A 21,861-nucleotide genomic window follows, 5' to 3' on the forward strand; every position below is an offset into this window, starting at 1 on the left:
TTTATCATAATCCATAAGTTTAATCTGACTGAAACATGGTTTCGTAATTTTTAATCCTATTAATTAATCTAAATAAATTCATCAAACTAAACAAATTTATTAGTACTAATTAAACAAATGCAGTTTAGCCATTTTTGAAAATATCTGGTTAAAAAAAAAATATCTAGTCAAGGAATTTTCGGTTTTACTTCTTAACGACCCTCTTTTGTATCATTAGGTGTATTCCAATTAATCTGGGTACACCTCGTTCTCGCGAGTGTGATCAATGTCCACTATGCTCAGTAAATGTTGAATTTAAATCTTTACAGACTCTTGTGAATTGGTACTCATTAAAGATGAGTTTATTCACTTTGACAATAACAAAAATGAGTCACCATACCCGAATAATCATAAACAACTTATCTACTATTTTATTCAAAATGATAATTCTTGGAATGTTGATACACTTAATGCTTTATTTGATGAAAACACCGTGAGGGATATTACTAATATTAGGATACCATTGTTTGGATCAGATAAAATTAGATGGGAGTCATCTAATAATGATAACTTCACTGTTAAAACAACTTACATGGATATTCTCAATGACAGTCTGAGTGTGAAATCTACCAAGAACAACCTTACGATAAACTGGAAATCTTTTTGGAAACATAAGCTTCCATCTAGGGTCCAACATTTTATCTGGAAGTTTTTGCACAGGTGTATTTAAACCAAGTCTACGCTAGCAAGGATCACTAGACATCAGGACAATCTTTGTCCTCTCTGTAATAGTGCAGAAGAAACAATCCAACATTTGTTCATGATTGTGTAGTGGTTTCTCTTATATGGAATCTTATGAATAATACTATTACTTCGCTCTTACAAATAAAGAGGTTTATCAATGGCTAGACGTTTTTTTTATACCCTCCAATATTCAGGTACATAAGGACTACACTCTCTACGAAATTACCTACTTCACTGTTTGGATGATATGGAAATCAAGATATGCCAAGGTTTTCGATAATAAGACCATAAATGTTTCAGAATTGATTAATTGTGTCTTGTTACAGGTAGAGGATTGGAACAGATCAAAGCGGAACTCCACAGTTCCTTTTGGTCTAAACAATCAGAATGATCATACTTGGAAACCTTCTAGTGTTGCTGCTTTAAAGATTAATTCAGATGCATGTTGCATATATAAGAATACTATGTCTGGTTCAGGACTAATAACTAGAGATAATGCAGGTAATAGCAATGGACTGCGAAGAGATATATGCGGTGCCATAAATCCTGAACAAGCAGAGGCCGGAGCACTATTAGAGGTAGTTGTGTGGGCTAAACAAAAAGGATGGACATGTACGAATTGGAAGGAGACTGCAAAAATGTGATTTCAGCTGTGAATGAAAAGATTGATGCCATAAAATGGACTACACAGAATTTAGTTTATGATGCTACTTATATTCTTAATACTCTAGATTATTGGTGCTGCAATTATGTGCACAGAGACGCCAACCATTTGGCTAATTCTCGGGCCAAATATGCAAGATCACAATCAGTGTGTTTTAATTGGTTAAAAATGGTCCATGTTGGACTGAAGTCCTCATACAGCAGGACAAAAACAATGTTTAATTCTTAAAATCAATATATTTCATTTCCTATTAAAAATTAAAAACTTATTGTGTAGAGGTCCTAGAGGATGACTTGAGCCAAAGGGCCAAGACCTATTTCCCCCCAAGTCAAAAACTCTGTATAATCTTTGTTTATTTCGTATCCTGGCGTTTTTAGGGGCCACTCAAAAGGATTTAGGGGCCAACAATAAAACAAAAAAGGTCACCCAAAGGGAAAATGTAGCCAGCCCTTATCTCGCGTAATTCGTTATGGCGAAATTACCCTTATATATTCGGAGGATATGATAACATTGTTACCCTCCGAATGCAATCGGAAGCATCGTTCCCATACTTCCGATTGTAGTCGGTGCAGTATTAGAATGATTTGTGTTTCATTTTTTCCATTTCTTTTTAATTTTTGAGTTGTTAGAGTTATAGAGAAGAAGGTGAAGGAAAAAAAGAGAAAACCCATTTTATCACTACAAAAATGGATGGATACGAAGAAGAAGGTGAGAATCATGACGAAGAACAAAATGTTGAGGGTTCACGACCGTTTAGAGAAAACGATTTGGGGTATATGTTGAATGATCCAAACTTTTGTGGAGAGGAAAACATAGACGACCCTTTCATGGAAGAAAATGGAGAATCGCATGATATTGAAGCTAACGATGCATGTAAAACACAGGTATTGTGTTAAGAAACTCAAATACTCAATTTGCATGCGTTTGTGTGCTTTTGTAAACAAGAAAAACCGATTATTGCATGCATTGAATGCCATGAACTACCCAGATTCGGTAGATAATTTCTAGATTAAACTTACGAATATAACACACTGAGTACCAAATATGTATATTCGATAGTTACAAGATACTAGTTTACTGCCGAATATGAGAAAAACCCAAACTGGTTTTCCAAAAATATCTACATTCGGTAGTTATGTAGAGTTATTTACCTCCGAATGGCCCCAAAAACGAATTCCTCAGAAAATTTCAAAACTCAGTATTCTTATCCTTTACAATCGGTAATAGTTTAACATTATTTGACTGCCGAATATAACAGTGGCCTCAAAATAAAATTTCCGAAGACTTGAAAATCGGATGTTTATCGATTAACGTTATCTCCCGGTTATTTATATTCGGCTGTTTTACTATATATTTTAGCTTCCGATTATATCATTTTTTGCACTCAGTAAACTGTGTACATTCATTTGCATAAATCGGGTGTTTTGGGTAACCGATAGGATTCCGAATATAAAGTATTCGGAAGTTTGACTTATTTAATTACCTCCGAATATATCATTTTTTTCACTCAGTAAACTGTGTACATTCATTTGCATAGATCGGGTGTTTTGGGTAACCGATAGGATTCCGAATATAGAATATTCGGAAGTTTGACTTATTTAATAACCTCCGATTATTGTATAATAATTTGTTGCTTTCATATGCAGGCCGTTGAAGAGTTTGTTGATGACTTCTATTTGAGGCCCGACACTTCCCTATACTATGCAAACGATTTGGTATACTCATTACTACTTTTTTCTTTTTTTCAAAATTTATATGTTAAATAGTTATGCTTATTAGGTTTGTTTTGTTTTATGCACGTTTAGACATTTGGAAGTAAGAAGGAGGCAAAGGAATGGCTTATGAACAAGGCAAAAGATAACATGTGCGTGGTAGTTCAAAATAATCATGTTAGTGACACTCGATTTGAAATGATTTGTGAGCGAGGTGGGACGCGAAAGAGTCACGAGGGAAAGAATAGTAAGTACATACGGAAGACGAATAGGAAATACCGAAGCAATACCAAGAAGATAGGATGCCCATTTAAGATTGTCTTCTATAAGCCCGATGGTATTAAAGGTAAAGAGTATAAAATGTATAAAGTTGATAACGGTTGTCACAACCATGATGATCCGTTGGATTTAATTGGACATGTAATGGTTGCCAAGTTAAAACCACATCAAATGCTGACGGTGAGGTTTATGCGGATCCAAAAAGCGAGTGCGATCTTAAGTAAAATAAAGGCGGACGATCCCGATAACTTGTCTTCTTTGTCTACAATTAAGTCGGCCCTAGATACGATCAAAAGGACTGATTGGGATGGTAGAACGGTCATGCAACAATCGGAGTGGTTAGCGGAGTTACACGGCTACACCTTGAGAAGGGAAGAAAAGGATGGTATAGCGGTTCGTATTTTCTTGGCACATCCCGAAATGATCCAATTGGCTCAATGCTTTCATCAAATTTTGTTGATAGATGCTACTTATAAGACAAACAAGTATAACATGCCGTTGTTGAACATTGCTTGCCATACTTCGGACAAAAACACGTTTACGATTGCATGGGGTTTAATGGATCATGAGAACAATGTGAGTTTCATTTGGATGTTGGAGACGTTGAGGTCCATTTATAACGGTGATAATTTTCCAAGGGTTATTGTAACGGATAACGATCAAGCCTTAATGCATGCAATAGCGGTAGTGTTTCCGGAAGCCCAAAACTTGCAATGTACGTGGCACATTCAATGCAATCTCAAAACCAATTGCCATCATCATTTCCAAGCTAAAAGACCAAGGAAGGGTACCAAGAGGTCAAAGGAAGAGGATGAGATTGCATTTGGAAGTGGAAGGAGGATGGAATAATTTGGAAAATGTTCATGAAAGCATGGGACAAAATCGTTTGGTCGATGACCGAGGAAATTTACGAATGTAACTTGAAGAAATTTGAGGATGAATACAGCACGTACTACCCAAAACCGGTTGAGTATTGTAAAACACAATGGTTAACGATTAAGGAGAGGTTTGTGTTTGCATGGACATATGAATATCGTAACTTCAAGAACGAGGCGACAAGCATTGCGAAGGGGTCTCATGGTCGACTAAAGAAAATACTAATTGGTAGTCAAAATGGAGTTGTGTCGATCCAAGAAGCAATCCATGAATTCACCAATCGTGATCTCGTAAAGATTAGGAAATGTATGCAATTTAGTGTACACCAATTCCCGATGGAACATATTAAGGAAAAATTGCTTCTAAGGGGAGTTGTTCATAAAGTTTCAAGATGGGCAATAAATCGCATGATGAAACAATTGAAGTTATATAAAACTTATGATGACGAGAATACGGTTTGTGTTTGCAAGGATATGATAGGTATTGGACTCCCATGTCGTCATAAGTTGGGTAGGTATGTCGAAGTGATTGACATCGATGATATTCACCCATTTTGGAAGCAATTAAATTTCACTCCGAACACCCCGGTAGTTGATGGTCCGTCTTTCTTCGAGTCGTAATTGTATGCACGAATAGCCGAGCGTTACGCTACATCAAACGGCACCAAAAAGCAAATATTGATGCATAATTTGGAGGAAGCCCTTCACCCTTGTTTAAGGGAGGTTGATGAACCTATTAAGCAAAAGAACACCGGTAGGCCGAACACCGAAGTGTCGAGGACCATCCAAATAAAAGAGTTGAAGGAGTATTTGTCTAATAAAAGAATATTGTCTAGGCACGAGTGTTCGGAAGCCGAATTTGAAGATGAGCCGGAACCTAAGAAAAGAGGTCGTCCAAGAAATGATCAAAGTGGACCAACCACCCGACAAGTAAGGCCAAAGATCTCTACAGAGCCTTCTCAAGTAAGTCAACCCAATGTTGTCTAAGAAGTTGTTGAGCAAATGAACGCCTCGCAACAAACCCAACCAATGGAAATTCTTACTATAAAAGAGGACAAAGGTACTCTTCGTTTCCCTAGAGATATTAATGGAAGACCAAATCGATCCACATATACAATATACAAAGAGTATTTGGAACAACTCCCTCCACTTATCATTCCATTTGTTTTGTCGACCGACGAGGTTGATGGGGATGGAAATTGTGGGTTTCACGTTGCTACGGAACAAATGGGTTACTTTAGAGAGGCGGATATCGAAGATGTCACCCAATGCCAATATTTAAGAAATAAGATGGCGGTACAACTAGTGAAGGACAAGGGTTTTTATATGGAGATGATGAGGCGAGGAGATAGATACGACAAAGAACAAGAGTTCAAAGACTTAGTTGCGCGTGTGAAGTGTCGAAAGGGATTGAAGACAATCGGATCCAAGTATTGGATGACAATGCCTAAATTTGGATATCTCCTAGCGGACGTTTTGAATTGCGTGGTACATTTCTTCGTTCCTCCTATGTATGGACTTAGCATGACGTTTGCACCCACAAGAACGGCTTGCGATGAGTCGGTTAAAGATAGAAGAATCGTAATGGCATTTGTGAATGAAATGCATTTTATCGGATTAAGAGTAAAGAAAGATTGTCCGTTAACTCCGTTGAGTAAGTGGCACGATTACTTCCCGATGAACCATTGCAAGGATTGGGTGAAACAATATGAGTCCAACATGGTTGATTGGGATCGTGTTATGGACAACAACTTTCCCGCTGAGTTACTCGAATTGATCCCCTCGGATGATGACGATGTTTGATCGTTTTTTTTTCGAGGCACGATTATAATTTTTTTTGAAACTATGTAATCGGAACAACAGTATTATAACACTTCAATACGATTAATCATATTCGGGAATTCCATATTTTATCAAACCGCTGATTAATATTAAAAATTTGAATTTACAGCACTCAAACATCACATGTTATTCTTTTTTCCCAGTCCGAGATGCAACAATCAACGCGGCTTCGAAATGTAGAAACGACTCTCCTCTCCACTTGGAATAAGCATCTTGTGCCGCAAACCTGTCGTCTCTGTGCCTAGCAAGAATACGGTTGTACTCGGTGCACAATTTTATAACATGGTGCACCCTTGAAGAAACATGGGATGGTTCATAATTGTGGAGTGGCTTCTTGTACTTACCAACAAAAGGACCCAATGAAACGTTAATCCAAAATATACGATCGTCCTGCTGTTCTTTGGGTAGATCTTTCACAATGTAATAATTTTTTATCTATTCGGTCTCTTCCTCAACTTGTTTTAATCTTTCTCTATGATAGAATTGTTCTTGACCTCGCTTCTTAGCCTTGATTTCCTCTTCCTCCTCCGTTGCCACTAACGATGGTTTAATTTTTTTTGGGTTGTTTGTTCCTTTTTTGTATTTCTTCTTCCCTTGCTGCAATTGATGTAGTTGTTCGCTTGCATCTTCGAAGTATGTTGTCGATTGATGATGAACTTGCCATTGAAAAGGTTTTTCATTCAGATTTCTTACTCAATAATAACTGAGAGGGGTTACCCTCCTTAAATAGATTAGAGTTCCAACGGATCTAATTTTTGAAAATATGGCCGTTGAGGTTTCGTATCATTGGTGCACTACAATCGGTTGTTAACGATACACGTATTACCTCCGAATAAGAAATTCGGTGGAAAACTTAAATTCTTAGCTACCGATTAAGTTGGTATTTCTAAACACAACTATATTATTCGGAGGATAATTGTTTTGTAAAGTTCCGAATGTACGATGGCCCAAAAATCAGAATTTGGAAAAAACTTATACTTTTCAAATTTTGAAATTGAAATAATCAGAAGTATAATTAGTTACCCAAACTTCCGAATATGGGCTGTCTAACATTCTATATTGGCCCTTGGAACCACCTAGAGCCAAGGCGTGGTTTGTTTTGAACTTGCTATATTCGGAGGATAATTGTTTTTTAAAGTTCCGAATGTACGATGGCCCAAAAATCAGAATTTGGGAAAAACTTATAATTTTCAAATTTTGAAATTGAAATAATCGGAAGTATAATTAGTTACCCAAACTTCCGAATATGGGTTGTCTAACATTCTATATTGGCCCTTGGAACCACCTAGAGCCAAGGCGTGGTTTGTTTTGAACTTGCTATATTCGGAGGATAATTGTTTTGTAAAGTCCCGAATGTACGATGGCCCAAAAATCAGAATTTGGGAAAAACTTATACTTTTCAAATTTTGAAATTGAAATAATCGGAAGTATAATTAGTTACCCAAACTTCCGAATATGGGCTGTCTAACATTCTATATTGGCCCTTGGAACCACCTAGAGCCAAGGCGTGGTTTGTTTTGAACTTGCTATATTCGGAGGATAATTGTTTTGTAAAGTCCCGAATGTACGATGGCCCAAAAATCAGAATTTGGGAAAAACTTATACTTTTCAAATTTTGAAATTGAAATAATCGGAAGTATATAACATTATATTGTCTTCCGAATAAATACTGGCCTCAAAATGGGATTTTTCCTATATCAGAAATTTTGATATTTTTCAATATATATATATATATATATATTCGGTAGTGAGTGTACTTCCGAATACTATGTGTCTACTTAAATATATTCGGGAGACAAAAAATTCATTAAACTACCGATTATTACCAGTTTGTATCCAGGAAGATATGACCAACAATATTCGGCCGATAACCATCAAATATTTCTCCTGAATACTGTCGATGTTCTTGAGAAATGAAGAACACGACTACATTCGGAAGTAAAGGAGCATGAATATCGCCCGAATCTGGATAAATAACCGAAAACCCTAGAATTATTTTTTCTCGATTCGCCGAATTAAAGCGAAATAAACCTCAAAAATGATAGATTCTTATCTAATTGGGGCCATTTGACTTTGGAGCGGAATTTTTTTTTTCTTCCACAATCGAAAGATAATAGGAAACTGGAAGAAGAAGAGTTGAAATGATTAGAATTGTTTTTGATTTGGTTTTCATACAGTTTTACCATAAGGGCATTTATGTAACTTCAATATCATATAGGGTACCCCTTAACTAGAGGCTTTGGCTGGGTATAAATTGATGGCCCCTAAATCCTTCGGGGGTGGCCCCTAAAAACGCTAGGTTTCGTATACTCAAAGAAACAACATTTTTGCCGTCTGATCTACTTACCATTGATTCTTAAAAACTAAATCAAACGGTTCGTATCAAAACTAAATCAATAGGTCTCACTAATCAAGCTAGTGGGTCCTACAGTCTCAAGGGAGTACCGTAAGTCACATAAAAACGTGGTACCTAAACGGGCCACAAGGACAAGAGAAGACGAATTTTAATTTAATTTTTCTAAAACGCAAATTTCTTTCTTCTGTAAATCGGAAATTATTTTTTTTTTATCAAATCGATCAATGAATTAGGGTTTGGAGTATCATCATGGCAATTTCTCTTGCGAAGCTTACTATCCTCCTCGGAGCAGGTCAGTGCTACTACTATCCCCTGTTAGGGTTTTTTTTTGATCGATTGAGTAGGCTTGATCGAGCTTAAAGTGAGTTTTTCCTGTAATTTCTGTTTATTTTTTCTGTATGTTTTACTTAAGTAGTAGTAACTGATAGAGATGGTTTTTAAGATTTTTTAACATACACACTGCTTAGGAAAACAAAATGCAAAACCTAGAATTTTGATGGTTCATGGCTTGGGAGAGAGTGGAGTAAAAAATAGATGGAAGGGAAAACAAGTTTGGGAGGCTATGTGGATGCCCCTCCTACAGCCTTGCCTATAAAGGGAAAAACAGGCCTGGGAGGCGGCATAGGCCATGGAGGAGGAGTTATTAGCCCACCAATTAGCATGAGTTTAGGAAGAAAATTTTAAGGGTAGTTGAGAAATTTATGCTGTGAATGAATGCTGAAACTTAGGTTTTGTTTTGTCTGTGGGTTGTTCTCTAGTGTATATGGTAAATTGATAATTACAATTGCCTTGTTCTTTTCTCAGTGTCACTTGTAACCAGATTTCCGATAGATAGTTTTGTTGTTTTGTTTCTTCTGTTCCAACAACTTTGAAGATTACGGCATGGACGGCCTAGGTTCAGTTGGTTATATCATATTGACTACTGCTCGGATGGGAAATAAAGATTTAGCTAACCATGTCTGTTACAGTATTTATCTTTCCTTCCTTAACTGGATGCCTTATTGTATTTATCTATCAGGTGTAGTTGGGTCTGTCTTAGCTCAGGAAGGACGCACACGTGATCTCTTTTCTGGAGCTTTCAAGGTATTGTTACACCAGCATTTCTTTTAAAACACCTTGTGTTATACTCTAGGATAGTTGCTTATACACAAATCAGACAGAAATTATGGTTTAGATAAATGTTCTGACTAAACGTTATTGCTTTGACTGGTTGTCTTTTTTACTCTTATGTAAATTGTGTAAATTTCTTTCATACTAGTAGTCATTACTTTGATTTCGTTTGGTCCTATCTTTATGTTGTATATTATCCTATGCCTGTTCCATAACGTGTTCCCTTATATTTCAGATTTTTGTGAAGCAAATTAAGAGAACGGATGATACTTCTTCATCATCTAGATCAAAACCACAAAATGAAGCGCTGCTAGCTCAGGTTAGGATGTTGTGTATGCTATGTTGTGACATTTTGTTGTTTCTTTATACTAAGGCAACTTTTTTATCTTCACGGTAGTTTTGTTTCTTTATTATATACTAAGGCAACTTTTTTATCTTCACGGTAGTTTCTTGTATTGTGCTCGAATTTCGGAGGTTAAGTTTCTTATGATATGTCAAGTTGATATCGACTTACAATTTCAATATCACATAGTAGGAACACCCCCAAAATATTGGAACTAGTGTTTTCAGTGTTGCTGTGACTTTCATAAACTCTTTACATTTACAACTTACCAATCACTCAAATATCCCTAGTCACTTCTTTAATGTGGTCCTCCTTCTAAAGGAGGGGATAGTTGCTCCCTTTCTGTTGCTAGTTACATAAGGAATACCTCCAGTGATATGCTGCATATGCACTGGTACCAAAAGCACTCCATGAATGTTTGGATTTATCAAGGTTTCTTGTTAATCTACTTGTGCTGTTTGGTATTTCATTTGAAAGTCAATATGGACTAGACAGTCACCTATTATTAACAGTTGCTTTTTTCGCATCTAATTTAAAGTTCATAAGGCTCATTCGCACATATTGTGTGTGCATCATTAAGAAAATTTATGTTTTCGACTTGATACAGATCGTATGGTTATTTTGCAGGTCAACAATCTGCGTCAAGAGCTGCAACTGTTGCAATATGATAATAGCCCAACAGTAATAATGACAGGGGGTAGCTCAGGTCAGAATAGAATTTGAGAGAGATACTATAAGTGCTATTGTTGTTGTTATTCAGTTGTGCTGGTTTTCCTTATACTCTTGCGGTATCTAATGTGACTATGAGCTATTGTAGCACCTCTTGTTCATCTTATACACGGAGCTACCATGATTTCACTTTGCTAGAGATCTTCTATGTTTATATGGTTTTGTGATATGGATTTTCAAAGTTCTTTGTTTAATTGGGTGAATTTAGGTAAATCTGGCGTGTTTTATATATTAGAATCATCTTTCTTTGATGAGAGATGCTATGTGAATATGCATCTTCAAAGTCAGGAAGTTATCAGCATAAAGAGACCCTCGTAGAACGGTTTCCACTTTTTGCATATCCACCCCCTATGCTAAGTCTCAATTTAATAAACAGACTCAGACTTACAGAGTCAGCATACGCTTCTTAGTTATATATTTTGGAAGTTCTATAATACCATCTCTTTGTTAAGGTGCTGGTATTTCAAAAAAAAAAATTAACCAGGGTTCATCATGCAGGTGGTTTAAGCACCTACGGGCCCCCACTTGTTATTGTCATTGTTATAGGATATGGTATCATATGGTGGAAGGTAAGTCCATTTAACTGGATACTAATTTGAGTGATGGTTTCGAACCTTTTAGTTACTGGCTAATTGCATAATGAACCACATACATCCTCAGTCAACTCTAATTTCTGTGTTTTCAGGGATGGAAGTTTTCTTCATTGATGTACGCCACAACACGCGATTTGAATGATTCTCGCACGTCTGTAGCAAAACCACTTGATCATCTTTTTACAGCTGTCAAGGCAAGTTACGTTTATTAAAACATTGTCTGATTTAGATTGAAGTTCTCATGAAACTAAGACTTGATCTTACACCTCGAACATTTTTCAATGTGGATATTGACCTTCTTGTTGATTTGTCACATAAAGTGTTGAGAGACACTCTCTAGTAGTTTATGGTGTCTTACATGGCAAGCAGTTATATTCTAGTTTAGAAGTGTACCACCTTTTCATGGGTCAATGTTAATATGTTAATTAGCTTTATGAAATATGAAATTAAGGAAACATGATCTTGTGCTTTTCGTCATCGTTGGACTGGTTTTGATTGCAGGTTACAGAAAATAAAGTATCTGCAAAAATCAATGATGCCGGTGCAAAAATAGATGACTCGATGGCAAACCTATCTGCAACAAAAAAAGAGGTAGCTTAAGTGTAGCATTGTGTCTCAATAGGTATGATACTTCTCTTTGGTAAAATTATTTGCAGAGGGACTTACATAAGTTGTGTGATTATTTATAGTTCGTGACCATAACTGGAGATGCAAATATTTTTTCCAAGAAGCTCCAAGTAGTTCGTGATGCAGCCTTAAATCTGGTAGCTCATCTTGCCAACTTCTTAGAACACGACTCTCTCCCCTGTATTTTTAGTATTTACTTGTGTTTGTAGTTTGATTTAAGAAACACTTGTTTCATTCTTATTGTGTTTCAGGGATCCAAAGTTGGAAATTTTGAAAAGAAGCAGGTATAGTTTTATTTTATTTTAAGTAAAGATCAATAGAATTGTATAGCATGTGTACAAGCCTTATAATTATTTTATGTTTTGATGCTTCAGGATATAGATTATGGAGGGGTTCACTACTTATGTAATTTTGTCGTCGATAATGAGGCAAAGGTTCAACCATTTATTCAGGTGTGGATCTAACTTCTTCAAATGTTTGTGGCCTTTCTTAATGGATGCTGTCTTTTACTTGTATAGTTGAAAAGGCTAAAACCTGGCTTGGCATCTTCAACAAAAACAACTTCAGGGGATATTTTTTTTTTCAGTTTTTGCTTTCGCCTAAAAATAGTGACTAATTTTCTGGATCACCTTGATTTTGAAGTGCACAACCACACTGACCTTTCCAAAACGAACTTCTGATAATTAGCCCTTTTACCTTGTAATTCTAATAACTTATGTTTCATCACTTTCATACTGGGGTAGCATACTCACCTTGTGTTATTATTGTTACTAATCTTATTGTGTGATCTCTGTAGGGATCCCAGTCTACTTCCAGGCCAGCTCTAGAACTTCCTCAAACTACACCTACCCCAACAGTAAGTCTATTTCTGTCCACAGAGCTTTAGTTTGTGCTTCTTGCAGAAGGATCACAAAATTCCAGGTGATCCCACTGTGTTCTACCTTTGTGGAGTTTTTTGAGCATACTCAGCTTTTCTATCTATTATTTTGGACATGGCTGAACTATGTTTAGGTTGCCCTGGGTATAGGTTAACTTCTTGTTGAAAAGAAGAACAAAAAACATACTTGCACTTTGTTTCTTCATTTTCAATTGTTTTCATTTGAACAAGCACATATGTTTTATTGCGAACATAAAGTTAAGTTTCGCTTGATCATGACCTGTTAATTGGGCTTATTATTGGTGTGTAGTCTTGCTACAGAATAGTTGTGGCGGAATGGGGTTTCAAGTTTTTGGTTTGCTATTGTGGTTTTAAGGAATTACTTTTCTCAATTTTTTTGGTTTCGACGAAAAGTAGTCACAGTGTTTCTCAATCACTTCCATGCTCAAGTGCACAACCAAACTGACAATTCCGAAACGGACTTCTGATAATTAATAATTATCCTTTTAACCTTGTGATTGTAACTTATCTTACTTGTACTTACCATTCATGACTTCATCATACTCTGGGGCAGCATACTTTTCTAAGTAGCACTCACCTTGTGTTATTATTGTTACTTATCTTGCTGATATTGGTTGTCTGTCTGAACTTTCTAGGCATCCCCGTCTACTTCCGAGCCAGCTCTAGAACTTCCTCAAACTACACATACCCGAAGAGTAAGTCTATTTCTGTCCACAGTGCTTTAGTTTGGGCTCCTTGGCTGAAAGATGAAAAAATTCTAGGTAATCCCACTGTGGTCTACCTTCGTGGAGTTTTTTATTTGGGCATAGCTGAGTTGTTTTTAGGTTGACCAGGGCATAGGATGATTTTCGGTTGAAAAGAAAAGAAAAAACACGTGTGCTTTTTGTTTCTTCGTTTTCAATTGTTTTCATTTGAACAAGCGCATGTGTTATTGCAAACATAAAGTTAAGTTTCGGTTGATCATAACCAGTTAACTGAGCTTATTACTGATGTATGCTGGAATGGGGTTCCAAGGATGACATCATCTTTTTTCAACATCTAATTAATTTGTTCTGCAGCTGTTGCATGCTACCTCTATGCCGCTGGGACTTTTATCTATTGAAACGCCCTCTCCATCTATTCAGGCATGAACTAACTTCTTCAAACTTTTTATGTTATTTTGCTGCGTCTTTCGTCTTATATTTTGAAACTTGAATTCACGCGTGTTCTTATTTAGAATGGGTATCCCTATTGTTTTCTTATACTAATGATGTGCACTTATGGAGATGTTAAACTCTTTAGGCATCACCATCTATTTCTTCGCGGATTGTTGTTCCTCAAGTTCCATGTACCCCAAGAGTAAGTTGTCATTCTTTATATAAATTATTAATAGAGAAGAGTAAATTTGTGTTTACATTGTTGAAAAATATTCCTTGGTAGAAAAGAAACGTTGAGTTGGTTACAAATTGTTGTTAACTTATTTTTCTTATTGATATTCGTTGCTGGTGCAGACTTTATCCTCGCCACCAGAACCACCAACTCCATCTTCATCTGATGCTAGTGCATCTATGACGCGGACATTCTCCTTGCCACCAGAACCACCAACTCCATCTTCATCTAATGCTAGTGCATCTACGATCAGTGGCCTGTTCGGATGGCGGCCTTTCAGCACTAGGACGTCAAGCTAATTATAGGGTCTTGTATACGAGGCACTCCACTTTCATTCAGTGGATGCATATTGAGATTATTTTCGTTTCTTTTGTCTTAGATGTTCTTAGCAGAGATAGCGCTCGACTATGGAAGGTTGTCCAGAGCACTAAATTTTTGTAGATTCGAATCAAAAATGCTATTTTACTGAAGGACAAACACTGTTATAAAGAATCACACATTCTGAATGTGTGATTATTATCTTCACAGCAGAAATTGTATTCTCAGTAGACAAACTGTGAAGTAAACACTTATATATTAAGAAACTGTTTCTCTAATTAAAAACATTAATATCAAATACGAGCAGCAATGAACAACCACCCATTGAAAGTGTTCTGAAATTAACAAATGTGAAATGGAAAAAAAGACTAAAGAAAAACTGAAGCCTCAAAGAAGTTCCAACTTCAAGTAGGGTAATAAAAATCATCATACTCAATAGATGGTGAACAACCATCATATCTCTTCGAAGTGATAATACCTATTGCGAATATCATGAGAAGAACTGCAACCCAACCCATGAAAGCCATCCATTTCCCTCCATCGCCATTCCATTCACCATCAACAATAACCCGGTCTTTCTTCTTCTTCTTCTTGTCTACCAGTCTATTTCTCTCCACAGATGACAAAGAAGACGACGATGAAGAACAATTCCAATAATCATCCTCTGAACAATTGCAATAATCATCCTCTGAACAATTACAATAATCATACTCGGAACATTCGCTGTGGTTATCATCATCATCGGAGTCCAACGATGAACGCGAAGAAAATAAACGTCTTTGTACTCCACTTTCTTGAATCAAAACAGAAGAAGAGCACCCACTCTGAATATGTTCTTCTTTTTCTTCTTGCTTGCCCATTTTACTTGCACTCTCTAATGCATCATGCAATGACCTTCCCTTAAACTTGCCACTTCTCATACAGTCTTTTCTCTCGCTAAGCATCTCCAACACTGCCAAATCATTCGTTCTCACATTCCATTCCTTTTCTTCCTCAGATTGTTTAGGGTTTTGTTGAAGAGATGGAGGAGAAGAATAATCAAAGAGTCCAACCATTTCATCTTCTGGTACTTTAACATCATTATCCATGGTGTGATAACAATGTTTTCGACGATGAGAGTTGGTTCGTTTAATAGAATCCCAGACTTGTTCCAAGTTATTGAATTTCTTGTGAAGTTTATCATTCACAACAGAATCATTACCACCACCGTTCTGGATATTTTTGTGCATGGTCATGGCCGTAACTTCCACTCCTGATCAGGAGAATCTGAGAAAATGATGGGAAACAAGAAACTACCCCCCACGTTTCAATCTGATTTTCTACTTGAAATTTTGATTCTGTTCGGACTTGTTTGACTCACACCCGTTGAGAGCCAACTGTTGGTTATTAGTGGCGTCTTTATAACCAAAAGATATTTGATTTTGCTTTTATAACCGATTCTTTAGAGAATATAAAACCGATTTCTTGGATGATGATCGGGTTCTCCAGAATCAAAAAGCTCTGGACTCTATTGTTCTGTTGCTCAGGCCACACTGCTGCATATTTATGTGTTGTGATATTTCCTGTTTGGAAATTTACCATAAAATTGACCGACCATTAAACAGAAACACCCCATCTACAAATCAGAAGCAAAAGTGCCGAGTTTGGAGTGCTAAGATAGTTATATATATGGAAACAATTTGTGACTAATCTCTGAAGTTGGCTTTTTTTTTGATACATTTCAGAGCTTCTTTAAAGTCGCCACATCCAAATAGGATGTGGTCACCAAAATGGTTAAACAATGAGTTCAAAGTTAAAAGAAAACCATTTGTTCCAACCAAAATAAGCCATAGTCATTGTTTATGTCTAGTAGCCTTAACCCTAAGCTTCTACTTTTAACTTGACTCAGGTGCTGATACGTCCTCTATTATACCCTTTCCATCCATGACATCATAGAAGAAGAAGTTCTTGATTGGGTCCCCTTTGCCAGAGACCATTTTGATAACTTCCTGATAAAAGAAAATACGAGGCGCTTTAATTATACTTGCTAACATTTTGGACGGGAAAAACAAAACAAAAAACAAAGAAACCGTGGAATTTGATTCCACAACATAGTACCTGGCCAAGAATACCACCGATGATTGCGCAGACTGGTGGGTGTTCAATATTACCAACCAATAATCTCTCTAAGAGACTATCTGGTATTTGGGATTCATTCACAGACTGCACATTTAAATATATGACAAACTTGTGTGAGATGATTAGAAGGTTTGCACACAATAAGGAGAATATTATAAATCAATAAACAAATCACCTGCTCCTCACAAAGCAGCTTCTTCAGTTTCAACACGTTATGGAGATCAGCAATTGAAGTTTCACCAGGTGTACGCCCTTCATCCTGTTCAAACTTTTCTATCACTGCATGTAGAATGAGCACCCACCATCAGATGATTGATTCTTTCACAAAGAATACAAATTATAGGCTAAGATCTAACTTCGTTGAAAGAGAAAATCCCTTACGAACTGTAACTTACAGTCTATTGCATCTGTCGTTCATTTTTCAACTAGGATAAAGAGAAAATAAAGCAATTATCACATACCTCTCATGGCGAAGTAAAGCTTTGACGCCCTCCTAGGAAGAGATTTCCAAGGTAGTGCAACTGCTTCCTGCCATGACAAATACCACGAGTTTCATTCACAAAATTAGCAGCAGTATATTGATTTCTTGAAGGTAGAAATCCAAAGTTGTCTACCTGAATGAGATGCCATGATAGTGGGTTGTGGGTTGAGTGTGTGTGTGTTGATGGAGCGGTGAGAGGTGGAAAGTACCAAGTCTTAGGTAGGTTAAAATCCCTTGGGTAGATGGAGCAGATTCAGTTCAGTAATATATAGAAATAACCTATTATATGCAAGGGAATCCATTCCAGATTCCGTGCATGAGATTCTCTGACAGGTGTGTCGTAAAATCAACAGTTCCTTTCTTCGTTTCTACAAAACCTATTTTATGACCTAAACAAGATCATGGAAGGGTCCCACGAGGATGTATCACACATTTATCTGTTTAGCAGTACGCAGCAACTGGTAGTAGTTATCGTCTTATTGACATTGTGATCTAAAAGGGTAATTTTAATATTTTCCTAGAACAAAATAATCACATTGCCACTTCTCAAAAAGAACATATCACAAACCAACTAATCGACTAGTTGGATTGACATAACTTTTTGTTAATGAGAGTCGACATTAACCGCTTACCTCAAAACTTGAATACTTCAATCGGCATTCAACAGTTTCTTCAAGCTTTTTCTGCAGTAACGACATTAAACATCAGCTCTTGAACCGGGAAAACTTTTGTCACAGTGCATCATATGATAAAAACACAAGTATCAACCATTTGTGAGAAAATCCAACAGGATTACCAAATAACAGAAAATCTAACAACTCTGCACTAAGAAGCTGTTAAGGATGTGTAATGCGGGTTGACTTGTGCACTCAACTACCATCACATCAATAAACTTATTTTTACAGGATTACCAAATAGCAGGTCTTGGACTCATGGTGGTAGTTAGATAGCTGAACCACCAAAAACTGATCATGAGATCGATATAAGAGTGCGCCTCAAAAGACCAGAAAAGCCTTTAAAAGCTGATTACTCAATCATTATCATCTATACCTTCTGAGCTAAGCCATTTTGGGTGAATGTCTATGGAACGGCTTACTACTAATACTACAGAATGAGCTGCATCATGATGTGTATACTTTATAAGCAACAACAGTCTGTGACAAGAAAAAGTTGGTCTAGTTAAGAGTTCAAAAATAAGATCAGTAACGATATTATGTCAGATGTAACCTTCTAGTTGCTGTTATAGTAATGTATTAAATGTAAACTCCTCTATTTCCCACATGTGCATTGTTGAGATGATAAAAAACGGAAGATGTGAGATTCTAGAAGAACAAAGAGGGGCGGTACAAAAAATGAAGCAAGGAAGAGTCCGATAGGTAGGGAAACACGATTTGGCACCTGAGCATAGGAATAGTTCTGCAAATCGACGAATATTTCACCACACGAGTCCCTACAATCAATGGTGTAAAAAGCGATTCGATTTGGTCTCTTCCTACAAATTTCATTGATCCTTTTCTGAAACAGAAGCAAAAATTATAAAAGCAGATTAACGAATGAATCGCATGAGTACAAATCACTTCACTTTCTAAATTGCAGAAGCATTCAGCACTACAAATGAAAAAACATGAGACCATACTTTAGTTGCAAGAGAGCATCGACCAACAACCACAGCGCTGAACTTGTCGTAGAACTCTCCATCAAAAGTTGACAAGTTACCTACACAATAGTATTAAGATCTGGGTACTTTTTCATCTAAACTTTAGCATATTCAATCTAATACCACGATAAATAAAACACTAATTTATCAAAGAAACGTGCCTTTTTCTACCGAGACATGAACCATGGGGTTAAACTCGCTTAATCCGTCACAACAAACTTCAGCTACAGATTTACCATCCCACATATTCTCATCGGGAGTGATTAAGAAATTTGCCCACATTGATTCTTCAGTAACCTTACGATCATCCATCAATGTGACACTCCCAACTCCTGCTAATACAATATTCTTGCAAAACTAAAACAACAACAGCAACAGAAAACAAAAGTGAATCCAACATCCACCCAAAACCACGATTTTGAACAGCTAAAACTAAATTCATCAGAAATTTAAAAAGAAAAAAGTTATTACCTCAACAATTGTTCCACTTATGCCAGTAACCAATATATGCGACTTACTCAACCTACAAAATTAAACAAAGTGCCTGTTTTCTCAGTAACTCCACTAACTCGTTCTAATCCGGTGTTTGTTTTGGGTGAACTGTGACCGAGTCAACACTGAGTCACCACCGATTCAACAAAAAATACTAATCCAATCTAACACAAGCAAATGATTTCAGTACAGAATTGAAACGGGTTATACCTTCTCTGAGCATCAACACCCCAGACACGGATTTGACGATCATAGAGAGCAGTCTCCTGTTCTGTTAGTTCCTCGCCGTCCATTTTTAACCTTAAACTGCTCCAAATAATGAAATCAGAAATTCATAGAAAAGATTAATGAAAATATAAACCCTAAAAGAGAATCAGTACTAAATCGAGAAGAAGAAGAATGAGAAATTTAGAAGCCCTAGTTTAGGGTTTAAACGGTGCTTTGCTTTACCGCTTCTTCTCTTTTTTGTGGAGGAATTTCGGAGCGGTGAAGTATTTCCCGGGTTGGACTCAAAAATTAAAAATTCTCGTTAAAAGTACTGTATATGGCGCAAAATTACTAAATATACCCTTGGCAGATCAAGAGGCGTTGAACCCCGAGTGCTCCGTCCGGATACACACGTCCTCACCTCTAAGTTCACAATCTTAGCCTAAAAAAATTAATCTCCGCCGATCGCAACCCTCGACCCTCGCAATAGCGGCTACTATTTGCTCTCGTTCTTTTGAGTCATGGATGTAGAATTTTGATGAAATTATTAAAGGCGAAGCAAAAAAGAATTTGAGGGACATGAGAATTGATACCATATGATGAGGATGCCTTGAGAACTAAAAAAAGAGTAATGGGAGAAACTTGCCTGGAGAATATGGGAATTAGCACTTGGCTGGTGGCGGAAGACTCGAGATGATGAGTGGGTCTTCTTTGATCATCGCCTCCGTTATTGGTGGTGTTGATGATGTTGCGCAGTGATGATACTTCGCCATGCTTCATCCTGGATGCTGCTTATAATTGTACAAAACTGAGTAGGTGTACATAATTATAGGCTTTTCTTAAATATAGTCCACACTTTTATTAACCATAGCCCCTTTTAATCATAGCCCATGATATTTTTCAATTTATTAACCATAGCTCATGTCATAGCCCACATCGAGTTAGCATAAATCGGTTTCTAGTAGAGACGAGTTGAGTTCAGGCTATCCAACTCAGTTAACTCGGTTATTAAAACTAGAATCTAAAACGATTTTCACAAACCCTTTTTCTAAAATTGGCCAACCACACCCTCTGGCTATAAATCCTAAAATTTCTTTTTAAAATTGGTTCGAAAATCAATCAATCAAATCATATGGGACGAACTAAAATAAATCCAGCAAAAATCGAGAATTCACGGACTTCATGGTATACGTGAGTTACTGCCAGAAAATAATAAAATTCAGGAACTTTTTATTTTCGCTGAGACTCTTCTGAACGCGGGAGCATTGGCTAGAGTTAGAAAAAGTCAGAAGAATTGATTCTTCACAGAAGGGGAAGTATCTGTGAGAGTTAATCAACGAAAAACAAAAATCCAGGGACTTTTAAATTTCACGGAGGGGGAAGTGTTAGTGATTAAATTCAAACTAGTCATCTATGTCTTCTTTATCTTCTCCATTGCTTTTTTATTCTCGGCCTTACTGCTCTCATCTTTGTTTCAAGTCCAACTCCTCCGAACACTCAATACAACCACAACAACACCGATCATTAATGGCAGCATCTTCTTACGAGTTTGTGGATATAACTTTTGCTCTTTATGGTGAGTACTGGAGAGAGGTTAGGAAAATAACAATGGAGGAACTGTTGACTGTGAAGAGGGTACAATCGTTTCACGTTGTCAGGGAAGAAGAGGTGGCTACACTGGTTAAACTCATTCATAGATCTTCTTCTTCTTTGTTTTGTTAACAACGTCATATGTCGAGTTTCTTTTGGAAGGAAAAATTAAAGAATAAATTGATACCGACGGCAAGAGTAAGTTTCACAGACTTATTAAAGAAATTCACGAGTTATTGGTTGGATTTTTCGTGCCATACTTCTTCCCAAAGTTTGCTTGGATACATGAGATTGATATAATGAAGCAAAAATAGAGAATAATTCACATTGGGTCTGATGGTTGAGAATTCAATGAATTCTCGACCACCAGAGGGTCCGTGAGTTATGAAAGTGTGTGGGGGGGGGGGGGGAATCACGTTAAGTCTGGTGGTCGAGAATTCATCCGTGGGTTTTCAATGGTTATCAAATTCAGGGGAAATGAAAATTCACGGTAAATATGGTTTACGAGAGTTCAATGGATTCTCGACCACCAGAGGGTCTGTGAGTTTTCAATGATGATCAAAGTCAGGGGAAATAAAAATTCACGATGGGTCTGGTGTACGAGAATTCAAGGGATTCTCGACCGTCAGAGTGTCCATGATTTTTCAATGATGATCAAAGTCAGTGGAAATGAAAATTCAAGATGGATCTGGTGTACGAAAGTTCATCGTTAAATTCCTATGTCAGTCAACATCAAGATTAAAACGAGATTAAAGGTTAACACACGTAATACAAAAATATCAAGCTTAAATAACCTTATAATATCCAAAACAAAACTAAAAACTTTCAAAGTAACTCAATCAAAAAAACTAAAACTTTGAAAGTAACTCAACCAAAAAG

At 36.8% G+C, this 21,861-nt stretch overlaps 2 protein-coding genes across 5 annotated transcripts; one reads left to right on the forward strand and one right to left on the reverse strand.

Moving 5' to 3' along the window:
• Positions 1 to 8,588: 8,588 nt before the first annotated feature.
• On the forward strand, positions 8,589 to 14,699 carry LOC113281026. 2 transcript variants are annotated; one of them, XM_026529658.1, is made up of 15 exons: positions 8,589 to 8,743; positions 9,470 to 9,534; positions 9,797 to 9,880; positions 10,532 to 10,610; positions 11,132 to 11,202; positions 11,319 to 11,420; positions 11,728 to 11,817; positions 11,916 to 11,990; positions 12,105 to 12,137; positions 12,228 to 12,305; positions 12,650 to 12,709; positions 13,387 to 13,446; positions 13,810 to 13,875; positions 14,033 to 14,089; positions 14,242 to 14,699. In XM_026529658.1, exons 1-15 carry the CDS (start codon positions 8,701 to 8,703, stop codon positions 14,416 to 14,418), a joined length of 1,140 nt encoding a protein of 379 aa, XP_026385443.1. In that variant the 5' UTR covers positions 8,589 to 8,700; the 3' UTR covers positions 14,419 to 14,699. The 2 variants fall into 2 exon arrangements, with proteins under 2 accessions (XP_026385443.1, XP_026385444.1); XM_026529659.1 differs by lacking the exon at positions 13,387 to 13,446.
• Positions 14,700 to 16,084: 1,385 nt separating this feature from the next.
• LOC113281027 (SUMO-activating enzyme subunit 1B-1-like) lies at positions 16,085 to 20,164 on the reverse strand. 3 transcript variants are annotated; one of them, XM_026529662.1, is made up of 11 exons: positions 20,039 to 20,164; positions 19,396 to 19,491; positions 19,165 to 19,216; positions 18,855 to 19,050; positions 18,673 to 18,752; positions 18,435 to 18,551; positions 17,669 to 17,719; positions 17,017 to 17,083; positions 16,731 to 16,834; positions 16,535 to 16,639; positions 16,085 to 16,425 (listed from the first exon to the last, which is right to left on the reverse strand). In XM_026529662.1, exons 2-11 carry the CDS (start codon positions 19,476 to 19,478, stop codon positions 16,312 to 16,314), a joined length of 969 nt encoding a protein of 322 aa, XP_026385447.1. In that variant the 5' UTR covers positions 19,479 to 19,491; positions 20,039 to 20,164; the 3' UTR covers positions 16,085 to 16,311. The 3 variants fall into 3 exon arrangements, with proteins under 3 accessions (XP_026385447.1, XP_026385448.1, XP_026385446.1); XM_026529663.1 differs by lacking the exon at positions 20,039 to 20,164 and adding an exon at positions 19,754 to 19,888; XM_026529661.1 differs by lacking the exon at positions 20,039 to 20,164 and adding an exon at positions 19,636 to 19,743.
• Between the last annotated feature and the right edge of the window lie 1,697 nt (positions 20,165 to 21,861).

This window comes from Papaver somniferum, chromosome 5 (assembly GCF_003573695.1).
Source record: "Papaver somniferum cultivar HN1 chromosome 5, ASM357369v1, whole genome shotgun sequence".
Taxonomy (NCBI): domain Eukaryota; kingdom Viridiplantae; phylum Streptophyta; class Magnoliopsida; order Ranunculales; family Papaveraceae; genus Papaver; species Papaver somniferum.

Coding starts and splice junctions, on each gene's coding strand:
- LOC113281026 (XM_026529658.1), top strand. CDS start 8,701: ATGGCAATTTCTCTTGCGAAGCTTACTATCCTCCTCGGAGCAG. Junction 11,203..11,318: donor ATGGTATCATATGGTGGAAG/GTAAGTCCATTT, acceptor CTGTGTTTTCAG/GGATGGAAGTTTTCTTCATT. Junction 13,876..14,032: donor CGCCCTCTCCATCTATTCAG/GCATGAACTAAC, acceptor TAAACTCTTTAG/GCATCACCATCTATTTCTTC.
- LOC113281027 (XM_026529662.1), bottom strand. CDS start 19,478: ATGGACGGCGAGGAACTAACAGAACAGGAGACTGCTCTCTATGATCGT. Junction 18,753..18,854: donor TCATGTCTCGGTAGAAAAAG/GCACGTTTCTTT, acceptor ACTATTGTGTAG/GTAACTTGTCAACTTTTGAT. Junction 17,720..18,434: donor AGAACTATTCCTATGCTCAG/GTGCCAAATCGT, acceptor TCGTTACTGCAG/AAAAAGCTTGAAGAAACTGT.